Source organism: Oncorhynchus mykiss, chromosome 17 (genome assembly GCF_013265735.2).
Source record: "Oncorhynchus mykiss isolate Arlee chromosome 17, USDA_OmykA_1.1, whole genome shotgun sequence".
NCBI lineage: Eukaryota > Metazoa > Chordata > Actinopteri > Salmoniformes > Salmonidae > Oncorhynchus > Oncorhynchus mykiss.
This window is the reverse complement of record NC_048581.1, coordinates 88,181,648-88,208,520: the sequence shown is the minus strand read 5'-3', so window position 1 is coordinate 88,208,520 and position 26,873 is coordinate 88,181,648. Positions and strand designations below refer to the sequence as shown.

Sequence of the window (26,873 nt, the reverse complement as noted above, 5' to 3'; positions counted from 1 at the left end):
TCTACACACAAACCCTATAATGACATCTCAATACCCCATAATGACATCACAATACCCCATAATGACATCACAATTCCCCATAATGACATCACAATTCCCTATAATGACATCACAATTCCCCATAATGACATCACAATTCCCCATAATGACATCACAATTCCCCATAATGACATCACAATTCCCCATAATGACAAAGAGAAAAGTTTTTTTTATTCAGACCCTTTGCTAAGAGACTTGCAATTTAGCTCAGGTGCATCCTGTTTCCATTGACCTTCCTTGAGATGTTTCTGTAACTTGAGTGGAGTCCACCTGTGGTAAATTGATTGGACATGATTTGGAAAGGCACACACCTGTCGATATAATGTCCCACAGTTGACAGTGCATGTCAGAGCAAAAACCAAGCCAGGAAGTCGAAGGAATTGTCTGTAGAGCTCAGAGACAGGATTGTGTCGAGGTACAGATCTGGGGAAGGGTACCAAAGCATTTCTGCAGCATTGAAGGTCCCCTAGAACACAGTGGCCTCCATCATTCTTAAATGGAAGAAGTTTGGAACCACCAAGACTCTTCCTAGAGCTGGCTGCCCGGCCAAACTGAGCAATCGGGGGAGAAGAGCCTTGGTGGTTCCAAACTTCTTCCATTTAAGAATGATGGAGGCCACTGTGTTCTAGGGGACCTTCAATGGTGACCAAGAACCCGATGGTCACTCTGACAGAGCTCTAAAGTTCCTCTGTGGAGATGGGAGAACCTTCCAGAAGGACAACCATCTCTGCAGCACTCCACCAATCAGGCCATTATGGTAGAGTGGCCATACAGAAGCCACTCCTCAGTAGAAGGCTCATGACATCCCGCTTGGAGTTTGCCAAACGGCATCTAAAGACTCTCAGACCATGAGAAACAAGATTCTCTGGTCTGATGAAACCAAGATTGAACTCTTTCGCCTGAATGCCGAAGCATCACATCTGGAGGAAACCTGAGACCATCCCTACCGTGAAGCATGGTGGTGGCAGCACCATGCTGTGGGAATGTTTTTTCAGCGGCAGGGACTGGGAGACTAGTCAAGATCGAGGGAAAGATGAACAGAGCAAAGTACAGAGAGATCCTAGATGAAAACCTGCTCCAGAGCATTCAGGACCTCAGACTGAGGTGAAGGTTCACCCTTCCAACAGAATAACAACCCTAAGCACACAGCCAAGACAACATAGCAGTGGCTTCAGGACAAGTTTCAGAATGACCTTGAGTGGCCCAGCCAGACCCTGGACTTGAAACCGAACTAACGTCTCTGGAGAGACCTGAAAATAGCTATACAGCGACACTCCCCATCCAACCTGACAGAGCTTGAGAGGATCTACAGAGAAGATTGGGAGAAACTCCCCAAATTCAGGTATGCCAAGCTTGTAGCATCATACCCAAGAACATTCGAGGCTGTAATCGCTGCCAAAGGTGCTTCGACAAAGTACTGAGTAAAAGGTCTGAATACTTATGTAAATGTCATATTTGTATTTTATTTAGTTATTTATTTATACTATTGCTAAAATCTCAAACCTGTTTTTGCTTTGTCATTGTGGGGTATTGTGTGTAGATTGATGAGGAAAAAAACAATTGAATCCATTTTAGAATAAGGCTGTTACGTTAAAAATATGTGGTGAAAGTCAGAGGATCTGAATACTTTCCAAATGTAATATAATAATAAAATAATCATTGAGAATATAGTCACTGAGAAACAATCACGGTTTTGGATATTGAATCCTTCCTGATGTCGTGAGCCAGCCAGCCAGCCAGCCAGCCAGCCAGCCAGCCAGCCAGCGCGCGCAGTGGAAAGCATTGTGTTGAAGTAAACACATTTCGCAGAGCCAGTGGAGGGAGGGAGTTTCAGAAAAGCCTATAGGCTACTGTACCGAAGTGCTGTCCTTGTTCTTTTGTGCCTGCATAGTGCTTAAAACAGATGTCAGCACTACCGTAAATGTCAGCACTACTGTAAATGTCAGCACTACTGTAAATGTCAGCACTGGACCAATAGAGCGACATGGTAATATTCTCATTGGCTGTTATGGAAATAGGACAGAAAATAATACAATCCCCTCATAAAAAAACGATGAAGTTGGTAAATGATTTCCCTGAGTCTGGATGTGGTGAAAGGATATAGAAAAAGGGTGTAGCCTGGTTCCATACCAGTAGGCCAACTCCTCTGACTACCGCTTTCATTGAACCATAAGGAGGCTCCTCTGACTACCGTTTTCATTGAACCATAAGGAGACTCCTCGGACTACCGCTTTCATTGAACCATAAGGAGACTCCTCTGACTACCGTTTTCATTGAACCATAAGGAGGCTCCTCTGACTACCGCTTTCATTGAACCATAAGGAGACTCCTCTGACTACCGTTTTCATTGAACCATAAGGAGGCTCCTCTGACTACCATTTTCATTGAACCATAAGGAGACTCCTCTGACTACCGTTTTCATTGAACCATAAGGAGACTCCTCTGACTACCGTTTTCATTGAACCATAAGGAGGCTCCTCTGACTACTGTTTTCATTGAACCATAAGGAGACTCCTCTGACTACCGTTTTCATTGAACCATAAGGAGACTCCTCGGACTACCGTTTTCATTGAACCATAAGGAGACTCCTCGGACTACCGTTTTCATTGAACCATAAGGAGACTCCTCTGACTACCGTTTTCATTGAACCATAAGGAGACTCCTCTGACTACCGTTTTCATTGAACCATAAGGAGACTCCTCTGACTACCGTTTTCATTGAACCATAAGGAGACTCCTCTGACTACCGTTTTTATTGAACACAAGTAGACTCCTCTGACTACCGTTTTCATTGAACCATAAGGAGACTCCTCTGACTACCGTTTTCATTGAACCATAAGGAGGCTCCTCTGACTACTGTTTTCATTGAACCATAAGGAGGCTCCTCTGACTACCGTTTTCATTGAACCATAAGGAGACTCCTCTGACTACCATTTTCATTGAACCATAAGGAGACTCCTCTGACTACCGTTTTCATTGAACCATAAGGAGGCTCCTCTGACTACCGTTTTCATTGAACCATAAGGAGACTCCTCTGACTACCATTTTCATTGAACCATAAGGAGACTCCTCTGACTACCGTTTTTATTGAACACAAGTAGACTCCTCTGACTACCGTTTTCATTGAACCATACAAGGAGTTGGCTAGAGCACTGAGTGGCAACACTAATTAGTGGCCTCTTTTGTAATGGTTTACAATGTTCCATGCAATCAATATCTGTCAGGCACAGTGTCACTACAATTAAACTATGGGTTGAGGGGGTTGAGTGGTAAAGCCACTTAACTCAGAAGGAAAACACGTGCTCCACTGACTGTCAAGATAAATGTGTGTGCTCTCTAGTAACGGGATAACCTCCAACCCGGTTTGACTGTGCTGTGCTCGTCCTGTCCAGTATAATGACTAGCCTGTAGGAACTTCATTACAGCCTACATATAACTGGGTTTCCTTAGATAATCAATTCTAGATCTAAACAATCCAGCTCCTCGTGAGTTGGGTGTTGCTTCTCAACTGTCTGAGGACAGACAGACTTGTTTGTCTAGGCTGTGTACTACACAGGAACAGGAAAACATTGGTACTGTACTGTAAACTATCATATTTATTGTTTTGACATCTATTATAAATCTGAATAATCTCATGATGTCAGATTAACAAAAATAAAAACAATCCTATATTTAAAAACACGCTGGTTTCATGTTTAAACACAGGTCTAATTGAATTCACTACTGCACCAATCAGTGGGTCCACTTTTATAATTAGCCTCACAATGAGTCACATTCAACATTCTCTTCTTTTCAAGTAGGAGATATGACAGAGCATAACTACATGGGTTTTCTTTGGATACATACAGGCCTCCCTTTGTTGGGCAACAGACTTATGATGACAATTTTATGCATCTGTGAATATTGCATTGGAAAACACGGCGTGTGATTTATGATCGCTGCAGAAACGCACTCAGTGCATATTGAGCTTTTGTTGATGATTCATAGTAGGAAGATGATCCTGTTAGAAAACACGAATAACCATCATTTAAACAATTACAAATGATACATTTTTTTGTATCAATGTTTCAACAACCAAGCAATATTCAATTGAAAGAGACTGAGCGCGTAGTTTACATTGATTTGGGCTATCATGCGACACCAATAACAGGTACTACACTACAGTAGCGGCGCAGACCTGCCATAATAAAAACAAGACTTACCGAATAAAAGCGGGCGAAGCAGGCCTACCATGACTGCAGCGAAAACAATTCCACACTATTTAGAACTATTGTTGCTCGTTGTTTTTCAGCTGTAGCGGGCGGAGAGAACGCACCTCATCGCATACTGGCTGGTTAAGAAAAACGCTAACCGTGATAAGGGTCTGAATTTGGATGCTCCGGTTCACGATTATCTGCGTCTCTCTCAGCGCTATGTGTGTGTGGAGACAGGCTCGCACTGATAGATGCTGCCACTATGGTGCTTTCAATACAACTCGGAAACTCGGTATCTCCGAGTTAAAAATGTATGTACGTTATTGGTCTATTCTGATATTTTCCAAATGGGAAACTCCGGCACCATTTCTTCAACGAGTGTGCAAGTCGGACATTTCCGAGTTGTCTTGATATGACAACGCCTCTATGTGCGGGCAAATCAAATCAAATTTTATTTGTCACATACACATGGTTAGCAGATGTTAATGCGAGTGTAGCGAAATGCTTGTGCTTCTAGTTCCGACAGAGTAAGTCACATAATGTAAACAATGAAACTTCAGAGGTAAACCCTCTCGTCTGAATTAAATGTTGACAGTCACATTCTTTCGTGTAAATGATAGCACGGGTGCAGTGATTAATTTAAACTAGAATAACAGGCCTTTATGTATTCTACCAATTGTACCCCACACACCCACAATTGGGTTTTCTGATAAAAGAGCTGTAGAGATGCAACCTGGTCTCAGAGCATATCGTATTATTCTTTTTTTAGACACCCTATTTAGTATGACATGTTATGTTTTGTATTAACTTGTGGGTGTCCATCGTGGTATGATATGTTACGAAAGTGCAATTCCTACAATGTTACAAATTACATTTCGTAAAATATGTCTATATCTATGACGGACATCCACAAATGTGTTGTAGCTAACGTTAGCCATGTGGCTAATGCTAACGTTAGCTAGCTCTAGGGGTTAAGGTTAGGAGTTAGGTTAAAGGTTTAGGATAAGGGTTAGCTAAAAGGTCAAGGTTAGGAGAAGGGTTAAGGTTAGGGGAAGGGTTAGCAAACATACAAAGTAGAAAAAAATATATATTTAGTTGCTAACTAGCTCAAATGCTAAAGTTGTCTGTGATGAGATTCGAACTCGCACACTCCTTTCATTTGTGTTAAGTAAACGTAGCGTGTCAAACTAATTTGAGTGTCATAGTACGTCTAGTCTATGCTACGTCTAGTCTATGAGACCAGGCTGAGATATACAGCAGGCTAGGAGTGTAATTCACTGATAGACGAGATGTAGAGACAAAATCAAATCAACTCATTTTATCTGTCCCGTGCGTCATAAACAACCGGTGAGACTACGAGTGAAACGCTTACATACGGGTCCTTTTCTAACAATGCAAAGTAAAAAACAAAACAAACAAAGAAATAGTGACACAGGGAATACATGTCACAGCAAATAGCAATGACAGGTGATTGCGGTAGCCATGTAGTGCATTCAGAGAGTATTCAGACCCCGTTGACTTTTTCCACATTTTGTTACGTTACAGCCTTATTCAAAAACGAATTATATCACCCCCCCCCCCACCCCTCATCAATCTACATACAATACCCCAGAACGAAAAAGAGAAAACCTATGGTAGAGTGGCCAGACAGAAGCCACTCCTCAGAAAAAAGGCACGTGACAGCTCACTTGGAGTTTTCCCAAAAGGCACCTAAAAGGACTATCAGACCATAAGAAACAAGATTCTCAGGTCTGATGAAACCAAGATTGAACTCTTTCGCCTGAATGCCAAGCGTCACGTCTGGAGGAAACCTGGCACCATCCCTACGGTGAAGCATGGTGGTGGCATCATCATGCTGTGGGGATGTTTTTCAGCGGCAGGGACTGGGAGACTAGTCAGGGTCGAGAGAAAGATGAACGGAGCAAAGTACAGAGAGATCCTAGATGAAAACCTGCTCCAGAGTGCTCAGGACCCCAGACTGGGGTAAAGGTTCACCTTCCAACAGGACAACAAACCTAACCCGATCTAACATCTCTGGAGAGACCTGAAAAAAGCTGTGCAGCAACGCTCCCCATCCAACCTGGTAAAGTTTGAGAGGATCTGCAGAGAAGAATGGTAGAAACTCCCCAAATACAGGTGTGCCAAGCTTGTAGCGTCATACCCAATAGTATAGTATAGGGCCTGAATACTTATGTAAATGTTATATTTCAATTTTGTATTTTCAATACATTTGCAAATATTTCTAAAAACATATTTTTGCTTTGTCATTATGGGGTATTGTGTGTAGATTGATGAGGGGGGGGGGACGATTTAATCCATTTTAGAATCAGGCTGTAACGTAATAAAATGTGTGGGAAAAAAAATCAAGGGGTCTGAATACTTTTTGAATGCACCGACGATGTCATCAATGACATCATCAATGCACTTAATGAAGATGGTGACTGGGGTAAACTCAATGTTATCGGATGAATCCCGTAACATAACAGTTGAAGTCGAAAGTTTATGTACACTTAGGTTGGAGTTATTAAAACTCGTCTTTCAACCACTCCACAAATTTCTTGTTAACAAACTAAAGTTTACCATGGGTTATAAGAACTGAATGTGGCAATTCTCAAATGAATCAAACCACTATTTTTGATTCAATAAATTGTGTCTGTAAACGCTTTCCAAACCAGTTATAATTCAAACATACTTTCCTAACCCCCAAATGAGTCTAAATAATAGACAAGACAGAGTATTTTTTTTTTTTACAACTTTCAAATTGGTGATTAAAACAGAGATGAATATGCATATATTTAGATGGATTTCTTTAAATCGATCCTTATTTTCTGAACCCGTTCTCTCAAATGTATGCTAGTCTGGCAACAAAATGTACATTAGTAAAGATAAAATGTACTGAACACCCTCTTGAAAACACCCAAGAGAAAATCTGTCGGTATAGAAAGTGGGAGAGTATTCAGCATGCGTAATGCAAAAGCCCGTTACACACCTTCATAAGGTAAAGCCAGAATACCAACTACTGAGACGTGTGTAGGAAAGGTCATTTCTTTTTTTTTTTCTTTTTTAATCGGAAAAAGGGGCCTTGGTAAATAGTATGCTCTGCGGTTTTAGCATGACACAGTCGACCTCAGGACAGCAAAAAAAACGTGAGATTTCCTTAACATCAGATCACGCACCACTACACCTACAGATGTCGATGCCTTGCAGCGACGGCAGGTGACAAATCGGCCACAAAGGTCGATTTAGGTCCTTTAAGCTTAAAAAGGACCTATATTTATTTGTTAAATTTAACTAGGCAAGTCAGTTAAGAACAAATTCGTATTTTACAATGACGGCCTACACCCGGGCCAAACCCTCCCCTAACCCAAACCGGACGACACTGGGCCAATTGTCCGCCGCGCTATGGGACTCCTAATCACAGCTGGTTGTGATACAGCCTGGAATCAAACCAGGGTGTGACACCTCTAGCACAGAGATGCAAGTGCCTTAGACGGCTGCGCCACTCGGAGATCTCGTCTTCAGTACATTCAGGGTGATGACATGCTTCAACAAATGACATTTATTACCAAAACATTATCACAGAATTCTAGTCACAGACCAGAACAGGAAGTCATGAAGGTCATCAGAAAGTCATTGGTCCAGAAGAAAATAATATTACATCATATTTCAGTGTCAAGAAGATCATCTGACCTGAAATCAGATTATCTAATAAAAATAAGACATTAATACTCAGTTGCACGTCAAAAAGTCAGTTACAAAAAACACACAAGCTGTGTTCCAAAATGTAAAAGTAGAAAGTAGTTTGGAATGAAGGTATATAGGCTACGTTCACAAAACTTGGTACATTAACAGATACAAATTGTAACATTGATCGCATTAAAATTGGGCCATTTTGTTCCCTATTAGGATTCTTCTTTTAACCAACAACAGGATGACAAACATTTACAACTATTTACACATCCAGACAGGCTGTGTCCCCCGAAAAATAAATCACACCCCTATGGGCCCTATTCAAAAGTAGTACCCTACATATGGAAAGGGTGAATTTAGAACACAGACAGAGGCTAGTCTTTTTTTTTTTTTACCCAGGAAACAGATTTAAAACTGCTGCAGGATCAGCTTCTTCTTCGTGTCGTGAGAGAACTTGTTGGATCGGAACGCGTCGCTGTCATAGAACACTGACAGGTTGTGGATGCTGATCTGTCTGGCCTGGGGAAGGAGAGAACAGAACAATAATTCATAAACTATAGCAGTGTTGACAACAACATGTTAACAAGATATTTCCCCCCCCCCCCCCCGAGGGGAAGAATAGAAATAGATAGAGTTGAATCAAGTTGACATGTTTGAGATTATGCCAAAGGTTAGCATCTCGCTAGACAACAGATGAGCGAGAGGAGACGAAACCATCAGACTATTGAGATGGCACCGTGATTAGCAGCTTGGTATAATAGTACATTACCGAGGAAGACATTTTACATCATTCGTTAAGACAACCCCATGACCAACTGCTCATTACCTTGTCCACCAGGTCTTTCTCTGGGATCTCGATGGTGTCCTGCTGTGCTCCGTACCGGTTCCTCTGATACGCCACCTGCTCTGACACCAGCTGCTTCAGGATGAACAGCAGCAACTCATTGTTGTCTCGTCTGAACGCCAGGTAACGGGCAAACGTCTAGAGCGAAGAAGAGGAAGAAGTTGGTTTCAGAGTAAACAGCAGCCAGTTGTCCTGTTTGAAAACCAGTAAATGAGGGAGGAAGACGGGTTGATTTCAGGATGTCACTAGAGGAAGTGACTAGCAAGCCTCCTCCTAGGACTGGTTTCCCAGACACCAATTCATATCCATTGAAAGTGAACTTTTGTCGAGGACCCAGGCCCCCAATGTCGAGGACCCGAGGCCCCCAAGGTCGACGACCCGAGGCCCCCAAGGTCGACGACCCGAGGCCCCCAAGGTCGACGACCCGAGGCCCCCAAGGTCGAGGAGTCCGTTCCAGTGCTTACCTTCCTCATGCTCCTCATGACGCTGAACTTCTGAGTGTCGATGAAGCTCTCCAGCATGACTCTGATGGCCATGTTGACATCATCCTCCACTACGTAGTCTCGGAGGTGCATCCTGGCGTGGGCTTCCGCCATGCGGATCATAGACTCGATGTGACGCACCGTGATGGGGATGCTGCCTGTCGCCTAGAGAGGAATACATAGATCTATTACTGATAATAAACCCATGATGAGACACTGGATGTAACGGGGAGCCTGTCTGTCTCCTAGAGAGGAATACATAGATCTATTACTGATAATAAACCCATGATGAGACACTGGATGTGATGGGGAGCCTGTCTGTCTCCTAGAGAGGAATACATAGATCTATTACTGATAATAAACCCATGATGAGACACTGGATGTAACGGGGAGCCTGTCTGTCTCCTAGAGAGGAATACATAGATCTATTACTGATAATAAACCCATGATGAGACACTGGATGTAACGGGGAGCCTGTCTGTCTCCTAGAGAGGAATACATAGATCTATTACTGATAATAAACCCATGATGAGACACTGGATGTGATGGGGAGCCTGTCTGTCTCCTAGAGAGGAATACATAGATCTATTACTGATAATAAACCCATGATGAGACACTGGATGTGATGGGGAGCCTGTCTGTCTCCTACTCAGTAATAACACACACAAGACGGTACACCAACAGGGATGTGATCAGAACCAAATAAAATCAGAGAAGATATCCAGCTGTGACTCACTATTGATCCAACAGCAGGATGCTGACAGTCCCCTTACAGCAGACAAAGCGATTGATTATTATTGATTCCAGGGTTAAGATCCATTCTTAAAATCATTTTTTTTATTTTTAAAGTCAAGACATTCCAATTCGCATTACGGTTGTTCAGGTCTGTCGAATGAGTGTCATTAAGCCTGTCTCTAGGCTCTGGGATCGAAACTCACCCGGCTAACAGGATTGTAGTACGCAGGATTCAAACACCGTTTCACACAGAGAACCTTGATTTCCAGCTTTTTTGTTCGGAACAGCCAATAGCTAACAAGACTTTTTGTAATTGTGGCGATACTAGACTAGTCACAGACTCACCATGGACTCTTTGCGCAGGTCGCTGTAGATACAAGCCACTTTATCCTGGTCCATCTGGTTGAGTTTGGGCCGCACTCTTTCCTTGGAGTACATGATGTATTTCCTCAGCAGCTCCTGGGGGATAGGAGGCACGTCTGTGGTGTTGGGCAGAACCACTTCCTCCAAGCCAGCCATGCCAGCTTCCTTGTTGCTGGGGTGATGCTTAATGTGGCTGCCCACCACGAAACGAGCCAGCATCTCATCCTGTTGTAGTAAAAAGGAGAGAGAGCGAGACACAGAGAGACACAGAGAGAGACACAGAGAGAGAGAGAGAGACACAGAGAGAGAGAGAGAGACACAGAGAGAGACAGAGAGACAGAGAGACAGAGAGACAGAGAGACAGAGAGACAGAGAGACAGAGAGACAGAGAGACAGAGAGACAGAGAGACAGAGAGACAGAGAGACAGAGAGACAGAGAGAGAGAGAGAGAGAGAGAGAGAGAGAGAGAGATGTTGAGTTGTGTGTTTTTGTAGAGTATTAATTAAGCAACAGTAGTTATATTACAATCCAGTTTGTACCAATATTACGAAAAATGTATGAAGGAAGTTAGCATTCGGACACTAGTTGATATGCAGCTTTACCTGCACTGGATCCACAGTATCTCTGACCACACACAGGATGTCAAAACGAGACACGATAGGCTCAGTCAGATCCACGTTCTCAGAGAAGGTCAGAGACGGGTCGTAGCGACCACCGATAGGGTTGGCAGCAGCGATGATAGTACAGCGTGCCTGGAGCGAGGTGACGATGCCAGCCTTGGAGATGGAGATGCTCTGTTGTTCCATGGCCTCATGGATACTGGTTCTGTCTGCATCGTTCATCTGGACAGGGGAGATTTTTGTTAAGCCTCAGAAGCCGCAGAAGAGACCCCCCAAAGCCCTGAGCAGAAGAGACTCCCTCATCCTGACCAGAAGAGACCCCCTCATCCTGACCAGAAGAGACCCCCTCATCCTGAGCAGAAGAGACCCCCCAAAGCCCTGAGCAGAAGAGACTCCCTCATCCTGACCAGAAGAGACCCCCTCATCCTGACCAGAAGAGACCCCCTCATCCTGAGCAGAAGAGACCCCCCAAAGCCCTGAGCAGAAGAGACTCCCTCATCCTGACCAGAAGAGACTCCCTCATCCTGACCAGAAGAGACTCCCTCATCCTGACCAGAAGAGACTCCCTCATCCTGACCAGAAGAGACCCCCTCATCCTGACCAGAAGAGACCCCCTCATCCTGACCAGAAGAGACCCCCTCATCCTGACCAGAAGAGACCCCCTCATCCTGAGCAGAAGAGACCCCCCAAAGCCCTGAGCAGAAGAGACTCCCTCATCCTGACCAGAAGAGACTCCCTCATCCTGACCAGAAGAGACTCCCTCATCCTGACCAGAAGAGACTCCCTCATCCTGACCAGAAGAGACTCCCTCATCCTGACCAGAAGAGACCCCCTCATCCTGACCAGAAGAGACCCCCTCATCCTGACCAGAAGAGACCCCCTCATCCTGACCAGAAGAGACCCCCTCATCCTGAGCAGAAGAGACCCCCCCCATCCTGAGCAGAAGAGACCCCCCCCATCCTGAGCAGAAGAGACCCCCCCAAAGCCCTGACCAGAAGAGACCCCCTCCATCCTGACCAGAAGAGACCCCCTCATCCTGACCAGAAGAGACCCCCTCATCCTGACCAGAAGAGACCCCCTCATCCTGACCAGAAGAGACCCCCTCATCCTGAGCAGAAGAGACCCCCCAAAGCCCTGAGCAGAAGAGACTCCCTCATCCTGACCAGAAGAGACTCCCTCATCCTGACCAGAAGAGACTCCCTCATCCTGACCAGAAGAGACCCCCTCATCCTGACCAGAAGAGACCCCCTCATCCTGACCAGAAGAGACCCCCTCATCCTGACCAGAAGAGACCCCCTCATCCTGAGCAGAAGAGACCCCCCCCATCCTGAGCAGAAGAGACCCCCCCCATCCTGAGCAGAAGAGACCCCCCCCATCCTGAGCAGAAGAGACCCCCCCAAAGCCCTGACCAGAAGAGACCCCCTCCATCCTGACCAGAAGAGACCCCCTCATCCTGACCAGAAGAGACCCCCTCATCCTGACCAGAAGAGACCCCCTCATCCTGACCAGAAGAGACCCCCTCATCCTGACCAGAAGAGACCCCCTCATCCTGACCAGAAGAGACCCCCTCATCCTGACCAGAAGAGACCCCCTCATCCTGACCAGAAGAGACCCCCTCATCCTGACCAGAAGAGACCCCCTCATCCTGACCAGAAGAGACCCCCTCATCCTGACCAGAAGAGACCCCCTCATCCTGACCAGAAGAGACCCCCTCATCCTGACCAGAAGAGACCACCCCCATCCTGACCAGAAGAGACCACCCCCATCCTGACAAGAGCCCCCCCCCCCATCCTGACAAGAGCCCCCCCCCCCCCCCATCCTGACAAGAGCCCCCCCCAGAAGAGCCCCCCCCAGAAGAGACCACCCCCACCCTGACCAGAAGAGACCCCCCCCACCCTGACCAGAAGAGACCCCCCCAGAAGAGACCACCCCCACCCTGACCAGAAGAGACCCCCCCCAGAAGAGACCACCCCCATCCTGACCAGAAGAGACCACCCCCAGAAGAGATCACCCCCATCCTGACCAGAAGAGACCCCCCCCAGAAGAGACCACCCCCATCCTGACCAGAAGAGACCCCCCCCAGAAGAGACCCCCCCCCCCCCAGAAGAGACCACCCCCATCCTGACCAGAAGAGACCCCCCCCAGAAGAGACCACCCCCATCCTGACCAGAAGAGACCACCCCCATCCTGACCAGAAGAGACCCTCCCCGCCCTACTCATGAGAAATGTGAATATCACAAGCTCCTCCCCCATCCATCAGCAGATGGTTATAAAAATAATCCCCCTCACCTTATCAAACTCGTCGATGAGACAGACTCCTCTGTCTGCTAACACCAGGGCTCCAGCCTCCAGGGTCCACTCCCTGGTGACCGGGTGTCTCTGTACGTAGGCGGTCAGGCCCACAGCGGAGGCTCCCTGGCCTGTGGTGAACACCGCTCTGCTGGCCACCTTCTCAACGTACTTCAAGAACTGGGACTTGGCCGTACCGGGGTCACCGCACAGGAGCACGTTAAGGTCCCCACGAACCTTGTGTTTCCCACCTAGAAGAGAGAGCATGGATGGTTTTGAATAGTGTTGTGGATGGTTTTAAATAGTGTTGTGTGTATATATATATATATATTTTTTTTACTCCTTTTTTCTCCCCAATTTCGTGATATCCAATTGGTAATAGTTAGTCTCATCGCTGCAACTCCTGTACGGGAGAGGCGAAGGTCGAGAGCCATGCGTCCTCCAAAACACAACACAAGCCGCGCTGCTTCTTAACACAGCGTGCATCCAACCCGGAAGCCAGCCGCACCAATGTGTCGGAGGCTACACCGTGCACCTGGCTACCTGGTCAGCGCGCACTGCATGGGATTGTGGGAATAGCCTCGTCTATTGTCCACAAACCTGGATTCTTGGGCTCTCCACCAAACAGAGCCAGAGCCAGGCCTCTCTTGATGTCCTCGTGGCCGTAGATGGAGGGGCCGATACTGGCAAAGATCTGCGGAGAGACAGTGGACAGACCAGGGGATGAATAGGGTATATTAAATGATATGAGGAACGACAACACGACTAGATAAGGAGTTCTTAAAAGCCCTTCTAGCTACGGGTAATTGACAACCAACATTTACACAATGAGCTTCTCCGGTACTTTAGTTGACCTTCTAGCCAATAGTTCTGAAAGTAGCACCCACGAGCCAAAAGTGGTCTCCGAAAATTGCATCTGTCACGTATATGCGCACTAAAGTATGTGGACACCCCTGCAAATGAGTGGATTCGGACATTTCAGCCACACCCACTGCTGGCCGGTTTATACAATCTCCATAGACAAGCAGTAGAATAGACTTACTGAAAAGCTCAGTGACTTTCAACGTGGCACCGTCATAGGATGCCACCTTTCCAACAAGTCAGTTCATCAAATTTCTGTCCTGCTAGAGCTGTGGAAACGTTTAGGAGCAACAACGGCTCAGCCGCGAAGTGGTAGGCCGCACAAGCTCACAGAACAGGACTGCCGAGCGCTGAAGAGCGTAGTCCGTCCTCGGTTGCAACTCTCACTACCGACTTCCAAACAGCTTCTGGAAGTAACGTCAGCACAAGAACTGTTCGTCGGGAGCTTCATGAAATGGGTTTCCGTGGCAGAGCAGCCGCACACACAAGCCTAAGATCACCATGTGCAATGCCAAGCGTCATCTAGAGCGCTGTAAAGCTCGCCGCCATTGGACTCTTGGAGCAGTGGAGACGTGTTCTCGGGAGTGATGAATCACACTTCACCACATCACACCAGCAGGGTGCGGCTGAAATATCCAAATCCACAAATTTGAAGGGGTGTCCACATACGCACAAAAATATCTCTCTCTCTCTCTCTCAGCAGGGTCCTCCTAACTCACCCTCTCCCCGATGCGCTCGTCCTTAGACAGCGCCACGATGGCCTTGACGTCCTCGTCAGTGAGCTCGGCCACGGCCACTTTGTTGTCTCTCCGAGCGATGTGATTGGCCATGATGACCGTAGCGAACACTGGGAAGCCGTTGGCCGTGTTCAGAGAGCCGTCGTAGTTGTTGTTGTAGATGCCCGTCAGTTCCTGCGGGGGGGGAAAAAAAGTTAGAATGTTACTTTTGGGAAAATATTATTTTCAAAAAATGAAAAAAGGATCGCTCTGAGCTTTTTAAAACTTTTGCCCCAAATATGAAGAGTTGCTTTGGTATTTTTACTAGTATGAACAAACACATGAATGTTCAAAATGGGGTCAAACAATATGGTACATCAACCTATGAAACCGTACGTTATAATGGAGTCCTCAGGTACATCTACCTATGAAACCATACATTATAATGGAGTCCTCAGGTACATCAACCTATGAAACCGTACGTTATAATGGAGTCCTCAGGTACATCAACCTATGAAACCGTACGTTATAATGGAGTCCTCAGGTACATCAACCTATGAAACCGTACGTTATAATGGAGTCCTCAGGTACGTCAACCTATGAAACCGTACGTTATAATGGAGTCCTCAGGTACGTCAACCTATGAAACCGTACGTTATAATGGAGTCCTCAGGTACGTCAACCTATGAAACCATACGTTATAATGGAGTCCTCAGGTACGTCAACCTATGAAACCGTACGTTATAATGGAGTCCTCAGGTACATCTACCTATGAAACCATACGTTATAATGGAGTCCTCAGGTACATCTACCTATGAAACCATACGTTATAATGGGAGTCCTCAGGTACATCTACCTATGAAACCACACATTATAATGGAGTCCTCAGGTACATCTACCTATGAAACCACACATTATAATGGAGTCCTCAGGTACATCTACCTATGAAACCACACGTTATAATGGAGTCCTCAGGTACATCTACCTATGAAACCACACGTTATAATGGAGTCCTCAGGTACATCTACCTATGAAACCATACGTTATAATGGGAGTCCTCAGGTACATCTACCTATGAAACCACACATTATAATGGAGTCCTCAGGTACATCTACCTATGAAACCACACATTATAATGGAGTCCTCAGGTACATCTACCTATGAAACCACACATTATAATGGAGTCCTCAGGTACATCTACCTATGAAACCACACATTATAATGGAGTCCTCAGGTACATCTACCTATGAAACCACACATTATAATGGAGTCCTCAGGTCCCTGTACATCAACCAACTACCAAAAAAAAAAAAAAATTAGTTAGTTCTGTTAGAAGTCAGACTCACTATTTCGTCTCCAGGTTTGCATTGGTCCACCAGGTCAGCCAACAGGATGGCATCTTTGGAGCGTGGGAGGCGGCCAGCGGCGATCTTCCCAGGGCTCTCCTGGATGGTGATTCGCTGGTAGTTCTGGTACACAGTCTGTGGAAGAAGTGTTATTATTCCACTTTTTTCCCTTCCTGTATTTATTAAATGGAAATCAAGTCAACAGGGTCATACATGTGTCAAGAGCCTGATTGGTCGACTGGCACTCGGCTTCACTTCCTCGTTCTAATCTCATTCGATCCTCCATTGGTTCACACACCTAGATTCTGTATTGCTATTGGTCCACTACCTTAGAGCACATCTATTTGGTCGGCTAGACTCACCAACTCCATGTTGATGTCAAAAGGGCCAAAGGACTGGCACTCAGGGCAAGACCCTGGCTTCACTTCCTGGTTCTGGGACTGTAAGAAGGGCCCCAGGATGAAGTTACACTTGTTACAGTTGTACTTGACCATTCCCAGCTGAGGTAGAACACCTGTACAGCAGGTCACCACTCCACTGGTACGGATCAACTGGTTCAGGTGGAGTTGTCTAGGGAGGACAAGAGGGGAAAATAACAACGGATCGTGTATTGGAAAGAGGCAAATCAATTATATTAGTCCTATAGAGGGGGTGTGGTGCAAGAGGCCCCACAGAGTATCAGCCTATGTGCATGGGAGTTCACGTCGCGCTAATATTCTACCTCAAATCACATTTATAAAGATCTTCTTTACATCAGCTGATATCTCAAAGTGCTGTACAGAAACCTCAGCCTAAAACGCCAAACAGCAAGCAATGCAGGTGTAGAAGCCCGGTGGCTAGGAAAAACTCCCTAGAAAGGCCAAAACCTAGGAAGAAACCTAGAGAGGAACCAGGCTATGAGGGGTGGCCAGTCCTCTTCTGGCTGTGCCGGGTGGAGATTATAAACCTAGAGAGGAACCAGGCTATGAGGGGTGGCCAGTTCTCTTCTGGCTGTGCCGGGTGGAGATTATAAACCTAGAGAGGAACCAGGCTATGAGGGGTGGCCAGTTCTCTTCTGGCTGTGCCAGGTGGAGATTATAAACCTAGAGAGGAACCAGGCTATGAGGGGTGGCCAGTTCTCTTCTGGCTGTGCCGGGTGGAGATTATAAACCTAGAGAGGAACCAGGCTATGAGGGGTGGCCAGTTCTCTTCTGGCTGTGCCAGGTGGAGATTATAAACCTAGAGAGGAACCAGGCTATGAGGGGTGGCCAGTTCTCTTCTGGCTGTGCCGGGTGGAGATTATAAACCTAGAGAGGAACCAGGCTATGAGGGGTGGCCAGTTCTCTTCTGGCTGTGCCAGGTGGAGATTATAAACCTAGAGAGGAACCAGGCTATGAGGGGTGGCCAGTTCTCTTCTGGCTGTGCCGGGTAGAGATAACAGTACATCGCCAATAAGGCCAGATGGCTCTTTCAAGGATGATCGAACTTTCATAGATGACCAGCAGGGTCAAATAATAGCTCTGTAACAAATGTAGACGAGATTAGCCTCGGTCTTTGTTGTTGAAAAAGTGTCTACTTTGTGTCACTGAGTCTACTTTTAAAATCAGTATTAACCTGAGGGATCTCAGCTCCTCGACGAGGGGCAGGTTGCAGATCCTGACGTGGATCTCCTGAGCGATGCGGTCGTATTTGGGGTACATGGCCAGGACTACTTCCTTGGCTGCCTCGTCAAATATTTTCAGCATCTCAGTAGGCGCCTCGGGCAGGAAGTAGGCCAGGACATGCTCCCTGGCCGCTAGGTCCTCGTAGTTCACCACCAGACTCTCCTTGTTCTCTGGAAGTTTTAAATATATTATCATTGGTTATTTACATAAATAAAAAATGTATTTCCCCCCCCCCCCCCCAGCATTTCAGTAGGTGCCTCGGGCAGGAAGTAGACCAGGACATCCTCCTTGGCTGCTATGTCCTGATAGCTCACCAGTCCTTGTCCTCTGTGTGAAATGTCAGATAGATTAGTCTAGTACTTGTATTGAATACCTTTACACATGTCGGTGATCTTCTCCTTGAACACATTGTGGCCATTCTCATCCACGTGGGTGCGCAGGAAGTTCTTAAAACGGTGGTATATCTCCAGACGAGGAGCGGCCATGACCACCCACTCCCTGACTGAGTGACCCTACAACCAACCAATCACAGGGAAATAAAGACATTTAAAAATCTGAAAAAATAAAAAGATAAAAACTACTTTTTCTTCTTTCTTTCTTTCTTTCTTTCTTACCTTCATGTCCTCCAGGTTCTCAATGCTCTCAATCATCTCCTCATCCTCTCCCTCCACCCCGGACCCATCTGCAGCCCGCTCAGCCAGGCGACGCCTCCGAGCCGGACGCTCATCCTCATCCTCACTGTCTGTTAACAAGAAGAGAATTGAGTAGAAATGAGTAGAGTTAATTGACGCGGTAAGCTTCGGATAATTCTCATCCTCACTGTTACGATGAACAGAAACGTTTGGGAAGAAAGGTGAATGATTAGTGGAAGTCGTTGATACAGCAAGGTTTGGAGTTACTTCATACATTACACAACGACGTAAGATGACGACGATATAGTATTTAGGCCTAATGCAGTATCTTCGTAGACAAAGACTACGGGCCAAACTTAGAGGTCTTAAAGGGCCGACAGTATATTCGGCTCTCTGGGCCTTTACCATGTGTGACGACCCTCCCACTCTGTCTGCCGTATTTTGTCTTTGTTCTTGTTTCCTTATTAGGATGCCGGTGGGCGGAGTTGAGAGGGTCGTCAGCTACATGGGAAACACCTGGGCCCAGGTGTTTCCCCAGGATAAATACACCCCTTCCCCATTCATGGAGGAGACTCTCTCCATGCAGACATTTGTAGATTGTGTTGTGGTTCTTGGTGGCCTTTTGTTTGTTTGCTTTGGCACCTTTCAACACCCTGCATTATCACATTCATGCATGCAAAACACTCACTTACACTACTGATTACACACATCATTGTATATTTTCCTTAGTTTCTTTAGTTAATAAATATATATTTTGTTACTCCTTATCTCCACGTTGTCTCCCTTTGTTACGGGCTTTGAGCCGGTTCGTGACACATGACATACTCTCTATACAGAATATATACACCATAGGACAGTCCTCTCTTGAGTTTGCCACCCCTCGAGATATATATATAATATCCTAATTTCCTCAGCCTACCCTCCTTGTCCCTGAATCTCAATGTATATAATATATAAACATCCTCACCATAAAGTAGACCTCTCCTCAGCCTGCCTCCCTGCTCCCTGTCTCTTCTCCTCATGGCGTCCTCAGCAGCAGCCCTGGCTCCAGGAGACAGCTCCGACAGCTCCTCGTCAAGATCCAGACCCTCCTCCTCATACCTGTCTAGCTCAGGGATGGCTCGGTAGTCCCTGTATTGGGGGGGGGGGGAGAGAGAGATGGCATCAGTGTGGTGAACATGAAAATGCTTTGATAATATAAAAGCAACCAGAACACTATGTAAAGAACTACGTCTTAAGTCAGGATGAGATAAACGACAAGGATCAATTCCACTTTAAATGAATGTATTTTATTTAACTAGGCAAGTCAGTTAAGGACAAATTCTTATTTACAATGACGGCCTACCAAAAGGCCTCAAGCGGGGGGGGGGGGGGGGGGGGGGGGAGGCCAGGCTGGGAGTATAAATAAATAAATAAAATAATAAATATATATATATGACAAAACACAAATCACCAGGAGAGACAACATAGCAAGGCAGCAACACATGACAACACAGCATCGTAGCAACACAACATGGTAGCAGCACAAAACATGGTACAAACATTATTGGGCACAGACAACAACACAAAGGTCAAGAAGGTAGAGACAACAATACATCATGCAAAGCAGCTACACCTGTCAGTAAGAGTGTCCATGATTGAATCCCTAAAAGGTGTTGAATACTTTTTTTTATTGCAGTCATGTTACACAGCAGCACAAGGAAGATGAACACACAGTAAGACCCGTAACCTAGCTAGTTTACCAGAGTTACATTGAGTTAGCTAGAATGAAATAAACACCTCCCCTTGCTCACCTCTCCATCGCATCTCCGATCAGTTCCTCCCCATCTCCCTCCTCCTCCTCCCCTGGCAGAGGACCATCACCCAGGAGCCCCTCGGACTCGTCCTCGAAGGGGGGCAGGTCTCTCCCTGGGCTGGAGGTCTGGTCTCCCCGTCTGGAACCATGGCTGGGGCTGATCGCCATGTGAGATGACTCAGATGAATCCTGACAAAGAGGAGAATAGCCAGACCCTTGTTAAAAATCGATTAGCTAAACTTTACTAGTTATTTATGTGATGACTTATATCATAACAATGTTATTGTAACAAGATGTAACAACTAACGTAGTAAACAAAGAGCTAACGTTAATTAGCTAGCGAACATGAGCTATATAAATTAAACGTTTCATTTTTCAAGTTAGTTACCAGGGTCTCTCTAGTTAGCTTGCTAACTATGATGGTGACAATGGAGTGCTCGTACGCCGACTGATGGCTGACAACCTGGCAATCAAACTAGCTAGCTAGCTAACTACTAGCTATCGCACAATACAATTCTAGATTAAACGATTTGTATCACTTTTAACATGGCCAATGAAAATGTATAAATCATAAACTTAATAAAATGTACTTTCTATCACTTACATCTAGTTATGAGCGGTCTAAGGCACTGCCATCTCAGTACTAGGGGCGTCACTACAGACCCTGGTTAGATCCCGGGTCGTATCACCATTGCGACCTGTACGCTCTCGTTGGCTGGCCCTCGCTTCATACTCGTCGCCAAACCCACTGGCTCCATGTCATCTACAAGACCCTGCTAGGTAAAGTCCCCCCTTATCTCAGCTCGCTGGTCACCATAGCATCTCCCACCTGTAGCACACGCTCCAGCAGGTATATCTCTCTAGTCACCCCCAAAACCAATTCTTTCTTTGGCCGCCTCTCCTTCCAGTTCTCTGCTGCCAATGACTGGAACGAACTACAAAAATCTCTGAAACTGGAAACACTTATCTCCCTCACTAGCTTTAAGCACCAACTGTCAGAACAGCTCACAGATTACTGCACCTGTACATAGCCCACCTATAATTTAGCCCTATCAACTACCTCTTTCCCAACTGTATTTAATTTATTTATTTATTTTGCTCCTTTGCACCCCATTATTTTTATTTCTACTTTGCACATTCTTCCATTGCAAAGCTACCATTCCAGTGTTTTACTTGCTATATTGTATTTACCTTGCCACCAAGGCCTTTTTTTTGCCTTTACCTCCCTTATCTCACCTCATTTGCTCACATTGTATAAAGACTTATTTATACTTTATTATTGACTGTATGTTTGTTTTACTCCATGTGTAACTCTGTGTTGTTGTATCTGTCGAACTGCTTTGCTTTATCTTGGCCAGGTCGCAATTGTAAATGAGAACTTGTTCTCAACTTGCCTACCTGGTTAAATAAAGGTAAAATAAATAAATAAATCACAACCCTGCCGTTATCGTGAGTCCCATATGGCGACGCACAACTGGCTCAGCTTCAGCCGGGTGAGGCGGTCATTGTAAATAAGATTTTGTTTTTAACTGACTTGCCTAGTTAAATTGGCAAGTAACATAGCTAGCTAAGATTAGTGGGCAAGACAACGTTGCTAGCTAATCTGCTTCCTGTCATGTTCTTCTGCTCTTTACTTTACTAAAGAGCAAAAAGAGAACACGCGCAAAGCTAGCTAACCAATCACAGGAGATAAACAGCCACCTGTGAACTTTTATATTAGCATGCAATGTTAATATAAAACTATTTTCTATAATAATCACTCACCGCCATTGTGTATCGCCGGCTTGTCTCCGCTGCTTCTACGCAAGTGTTTTTTTTCTGACCACTGACTTTTCCCGCGAAATCTTCACGTGGTATGGAAAGCGCGCGAAACCTCATGAATATGTACGTTGAAAACCAAACTCAGTATTATGATTGGTCGGCGCTAATTAATGGCTCTGTGATTGGTCAGTCCTATGGAGATAATTTAGGTGCACTCGTTTTGGTTCGCCCAGCAAGCCGGAAGCTCCGGGTTACCGCTTGTATAACTTCCGTCATAGGACCAACTGATAATTAAATTGGGCAACGCTGTCACGCTTGAGCAGATTTTTGTGTGAAATACACGTTTAATGTTCTTTTTTCTAGGAGTGACAATTTATATAACAAATCTACTTTCAAAACATAAAATATTTGACAACATATTACATTTTAATAGATCAAGAACTGTAATTCTAAATATTTGATCATGTATTGCATTTAAACATAATTATAGTACTCTCATACAGTCATTGATTTCACATCAGTGCATGGTTCATTTTCCCTGTATAAAAGACATGAATAGCACATCACAATATTAATTTGTAATTATTTCATTGTAAATCAAGATGGTTGGATTAATAACACTATTTTACAGTACATAACATCAGTCAAACACCTCTAAAGAAAATATACAGCGCAGGTACAGTGACAGCAAGCGCAACGTAAGCCAGAACAGCGTTGTACATGGTAGTCTGGTTTATCTGAGCCTCAAGTCTTTTCTCCGTCTGGTCAATTCCTTGCATAACACTCTCTGTTTCACATACAAACATCTGTGAATCTTGTTGACTTATCACGACAGGTGGCTTCTCTTCTCTATGATACGTCTCAATTAAATTCTTCACGTCCTTGAGTTCCGACTCAACCTTCCCAACACCCTGGTCAAGCTGCCCAAGCTGGGGCTGGACTCCTTCTATAAGAACCTGTGCCTTCTGGCTATAGAGCAATATCTCTTTTAGAACTGTCTCAGAGGCACTTGGAGAGGGTTGGGGTGGAGGCGGAACCACGATGGGTTCCGGAACCAGAACAGGACCTGCCACTGGCTTCTTCACATCTTTCTCAGCCTGAGCTGCTCTATGCTGTAGTGCCGTCCTCAGGGTGTCTATAAGGCCTCTCAGTTCCTCTTGTTGAGTCTTATGCATACTGGCCTGGACTTTGATAGCTTCCTGTAGGTTGACTGGTCCTTTCTGGGCCTCTAGTAGTAAAGTCTTCAGCTCCTGTAGGCGTACCCTGTTGACATAGGTAGAACCCATGACCCCTATGAAGGTACCGAGTACAGAGCCTATCACGGACCAGTTCTTGGTGCGCTCCGTCCGCGTCCGTTCTTTCTCGTGGCTCTCACGTACACCCGCTGAGAATAAGGCAAACTTCTCCCTTTCAGCCCCCTCTGCGTTTTCGTAGGCTGTTCGCATGCGACGTTCCTCCTGTGGTCAAGACATTGTGAGAATGTTTGCTTCTTTAAATAGAGAGCAACACTACAGATGTGTGTATGTTCCATTTTTATTCTGTGTTGACATTTGTTACCTGCAGCAACTTGTGCTCCAGCGTGGCCAGCTCCAGGTAGTGGGCCTCCTCTCGTGAGACCCGATCCAGTCGATCTCTCACCTCCTTCAGCCGGACCTGCAGGGCCTCCAGGCTGCCATGGGCCTCACGCACCATCCCTCTGGCCACCATGAAGGCCTTTTCTGCCTACAGAAAAAACATGACAACATTTACAAGATCAGGAAAGAGATACATAATCTGACCAAACTCTGGGTCCCAAGACAAACCAGGGTTTTCTCCTGGTCAGGTCATGGAAAACTCAGTGGAGAGATGGTAAGACAAGATAGATACAGTGAAAAATGCATCAAAACCTCCAGTTCAATACACCTGGCTTGCATATTGTCTTACCTCTGTAACTTTAGACTGGGCATATCTGACTTCATTCAGGCCTACAAACTCCTCGTACCTCTCCCACCAGTAGTTAACTGTGTTTGAGGCAGTGCTCATAGACTTCTGCCCCCATTGCTTCCCCAAGTCAGTCAGATTCTGTATTGTAGCTATGGCATGCTCCTGAATAGGCACAGCAGGTTTATCTACTCGGTCATCTTTTGGCTGTGGTGGTTTCTGTTGTTGTGTGCTGTAGCTCCTGCTGGAATACACAGTCCCGCTGACCGTCCAAGGGATGTGGAAACGGTAGAGACATGATGTTCCATGGCACCATGGTGTGAGCGGTTTCCCTCCGGACCTCATTGAGAAGCCAGTCGGTTATATTCACTATGACACTACAGCAGAAGACATTGGAGCTGCCACCTGTAAAACAGTACAGTCAAACCCTGTATCAAAGTACAGTATATGGGTGGGCTGTTGAGGTTCGATGTATCAATGAATGTTCATAAATATTTTTTAACACTGCTCATTTGACCACTACAATGCTGATGTTTATGCAATTCATTGAAAATCTATGGCCATTTTGGATGTTATGCATGATGCAGTGGCTGAGACCCCCAATCAATTACCATAGAGAACGGGCTAGCGAGCAAAGCTACCTAGCTAGCTACAGAGCTGACAGTTTGCAAACTTGCTTTAAGGCAACCCAAGCCTAAATTAACGTCATGTTCTACTCGTAGCTATTCATCTCTCTGATTTTTATTTGTACCTAAAAAAGTATAATCACGTACCGGTTGTCTTCAAGCGTTGATTGTTCGGCAAATTATCAGCTGGCTACAGAACGTGAATGATGCTTTTATGATCAGGCGCATCGCAAACATCCTGCATCCGGTTTAGAGCGGAAGTAAGGTCCTAACAGCGCGGATTAGTAAGCAACTGCTAATACGCTAGCTCAGTTGTTTAATTGAGATTTTATTGAAAAGTATCAAATATGTCCGGAAGAGAAGGTGAGATACACATTTACATTTTTTTTTTACATAAAGCTCGATATTTATTTTCAGAGGAAACGTAATATTGCCTCTACTAGATTGAAGAAAAGTTTCGACTTCGACTGTCCAGACTAGCTAACTAGCAACTCGTGCAATGCATTGCAATGTAGCTAGATACTGTAGCTTGAGTAGCTGGCGCCTGTCAAGCCATGCCAAAGCAAAGAGATGGCCATGCTACTTAGGCTAGAAAGTTCAATCTATTTACAGGGATGGCATTCGTATGTACCATATATGTTCATATATTGTTGATTGCTCGTACTAACATATGCTTGCTAATACATGCATCACAGTTATGCTAGATGGTTAGCTAGCTGTGTAATGTGTACATTTCTCCCACATGTCTTAATCAAGTTTAGCTAGTTACGTAGCATGCTACCTTCTGGGCTTTGTGTGATGCTCATATGCGGTATTGATTCATATTAATTCAATGAGATATGTTCTTGTCTTACAGGTGGTAAGAAGAAGCCTTTAAAAGCTGCCAAGAAAGCGACTAAGGAGATGGATGATGTAAGTCATTGTGTTGATGGCACAATGTTGTTCTATGTAGCCTATATCATTCTGAAGGAACGCTCAGGATATTTTGAAAATTCGAATACATTAAAATGTGGACCGGTGTTATTTCCATTGTAATCCTGAGCAGGTTTGCTTTGTCAAATCCAGGATGAAATGGCCTTCAAACAAAAGCAGAAAGAAGACCAGAAAGCCTTGGAGGCGTTGAAGACGAAAGCAGCAGGAAAAGGACCTTTGAGTAAAGAATAATGTATTTGTTCTTGTTGACAATAAGAATCTAATCAGGATTCCTCACTTTTTCTGATGAAACTGAACAATACCCCAAAATTAAATCAAAGGGTGAACTTTCAACTTGCCCCAAATCTACCCAACCACCCATTCACTGACTCCAGATATATAGTATTATTTACCCATGCCAATGTTTCACACGTTTTTATACTGCAGACATAACAAAAAAGTATCTCAAGTACTGAGGAGAATAGGCCTATTGATTCTCAACACTAGGTGGCAGTGTTAGCTTTTTTTTGGGGGGGGGGGGGGGTATTCTTGCCTGATATTCAATGTACTCTGCTTGCCACCGGTGTCTTTGAGTCTATACATTAGTGCCTCACTACATGAGTTTTCTACAAAAAGTTATACATATTTCAGATGGTTTTCCTCAACTTCTCCATTTTGTTTCAGCTGGTGGCGGAATCAAGAAGTCTGGAAAGAAGTGATTTGGCGTTAGAAGATCATGCACTCATTTGCTGAATCACAGCCCCCCCCCCATATTTTTTTTCTTGTTTGGGTCCATTGAATGAGTACAATACATGAAATGATCCTTTTTAAAAATAATTTCCAGTGTGTTCTTGTAAAGGAAAAAGTTCTGTACTATTAAAGTCTTGTAACTACTGTTGTATTTATACTCCTCTGTAATCTTTGAGATTCAGTCAGGAAACACATCATCATTAGATCAATAGCTACACTATACATACCAACATGATGTTGTGACGGCCCCGTTACAACGTGTAGCACAAATATAGTGTGTTATGGTCAAATGTAATCGGTTTCACTTCTTCCAAGCTTGGCCACCTGCATCTTTAGCATCTGTATCTGTAAATCCAGCTTCTCTCGTTGAGGTTCTCTCTTCCGTTCCCTAAATTCTCTTCATACAGTCCAATTTTGCCCATGAACTGTTTCCCAGTTCCAGGAAGTTAGTTTTCTTATCTACAATTCATTTTATTGTTCTGATTTTGACACCGGATTTTGGAATGTGTGTGGAGTGATGTGTGTTTAAAAGATGTTGCTTGTTTACCTCATTTAGATGATTTTTCCTTAAGAGGAAAGTTTGGGAGATTCAGAATAAAGCGCAATGATGCTGCTTGCTGTATTTAGTTGGTGTCTGTCCTTTCAGCTGTACCTCAA

The 26,873-nt window shown here is 45.0% G+C and overlaps 4 protein-coding genes across 4 annotated transcripts in view; 1 reads left to right on the top strand and 3 right to left on the bottom strand.

The window, feature by feature from the left end:
* The window catches only part of LOC110493295 (podocalyxin-like protein 2), a 29,497-nt gene extending 24,873 nt beyond the window's left edge, over positions 1-4,624 (bottom strand). The window contains exon 1 of the mRNA XM_036950925.1: positions 4,241-4,624. Coding sequence (XP_036806820.1) covers positions 4,241-4,271 — 31 coding nt within the window. The 5' untranslated portion in view covers positions 4,272-4,624. The remainder of the gene's footprint in view (positions 1-4,240) is intronic.
* A 3,151-nt stretch (positions 4,625-7,775) lies between these two features.
* LOC110493296 (DNA replication licensing factor mcm2) lies at positions 7,776-22,167 on the bottom strand. Its single transcript, XM_036950923.1, has 16 exons — positions 22,012-22,167; positions 20,246-20,436; positions 19,420-19,583; positions 18,435-18,562; positions 18,194-18,332; positions 17,771-17,990; positions 16,540-16,747; positions 16,178-16,312; positions 14,835-15,026; positions 13,855-13,948; positions 13,255-13,505; positions 10,948-11,187; positions 10,328-10,570; positions 9,230-9,412; positions 8,748-8,903; positions 7,776-8,440 (listed from the first exon to the last, which is right to left on the bottom strand). Exons 1-16 carry the CDS (start codon positions 22,123-22,125, stop codon positions 8,330-8,332), a joined length of 2,769 nt encoding a protein of 922 aa, XP_036806818.1. The 5' UTR covers positions 22,126-22,167; the 3' UTR covers positions 7,776-8,329.
* Positions 22,168-22,328: 161 nt separating this feature from the next.
* On the bottom strand, positions 22,329-24,793 carry LOC110494814 (mitochondrial potassium channel-like). Its single transcript, XM_036950924.1, has 4 exons — positions 24,702-24,793; positions 23,932-24,333; positions 23,566-23,730; positions 22,329-23,465 (listed from the first exon to the last, which is right to left on the bottom strand). The coding sequence occupies exons 2-4, from the start codon at positions 24,271-24,273 to the stop codon at positions 22,653-22,655; spliced, it is 1,320 nt and encodes a 439-aa protein (XP_036806819.1). The 5' UTR covers positions 24,274-24,333; positions 24,702-24,793; the 3' UTR covers positions 22,329-22,652.
* Positions 24,764-26,838, top strand: LOC110494815 (translation machinery-associated protein 7). Its single transcript, XM_021570147.2, has 4 exons — positions 24,764-24,917; positions 25,411-25,466; positions 25,620-25,707; positions 26,151-26,838. The coding sequence occupies exons 1-4, from the start codon at positions 24,902-24,904 to the stop codon at positions 26,183-26,185; spliced, it is 195 nt and encodes a 64-aa protein (XP_021425822.1). The 5' UTR covers positions 24,764-24,901; the 3' UTR covers positions 26,186-26,838.
* The last annotated feature ends 35 nt before the right edge of the window (positions 26,839-26,873 follow it).

Excerpts from the sequence above, each read along its gene's own strand:
- LOC110493296 (XM_036950923.1), bottom strand. The coding sequence starts at position 22,125 with ATGAGGTTTCGCGCGCTTTCCATACCACGTGAAGATTTCGCGGGAAAA. Across the intron at positions 18,563-19,419 it reads GAGGAGAGGTCTACTTTATG|ACAGTGAGGATGAGGATGAG; the intron begins GTGAGGATGTTT and ends TCTTGTTAACAG. Across the intron at positions 16,313-16,539 it reads TTGACATCAACATGGAGTTG|ACTGTGTACCAGAACTACCA; the intron begins GTGAGTCTAGCC and ends CTTCTTCCACAG.
- LOC110494814 (XM_036950924.1), bottom strand. The coding sequence starts at position 24,273 with ATGAGGTCCGGAGGGAAACCGCTCACACCATGGTGCCATGGAACATCA. Across the intron at positions 23,731-23,931 it reads CCCAGTCTAAAGTTACAGAG|GCAGAAAAGGCCTTCATGGT; the intron begins GTAAGACAATAT and ends TTTTTTCTGTAG. Across the intron at positions 23,466-23,565 it reads TGGAGCACAAGTTGCTGCAG|GAGGAACGTCGCATGCGAAC; the intron begins GTAACAAATGTC and ends TCTTGACCACAG.
- LOC110494815 (XM_021570147.2), top strand. Across the intron at positions 25,467-25,619 it reads CGACTAAGGAGATGGATGAT|GATGAAATGGCCTTCAAACA; the intron begins GTAAGTCATTGT and ends TGTCAAATCCAG. Across the intron at positions 25,708-26,150 it reads AGCAGGAAAAGGACCTTTGA|CTGGTGGCGGAATCAAGAAG; the intron begins GTAAAGAATAAT and ends ATTTTGTTTCAG.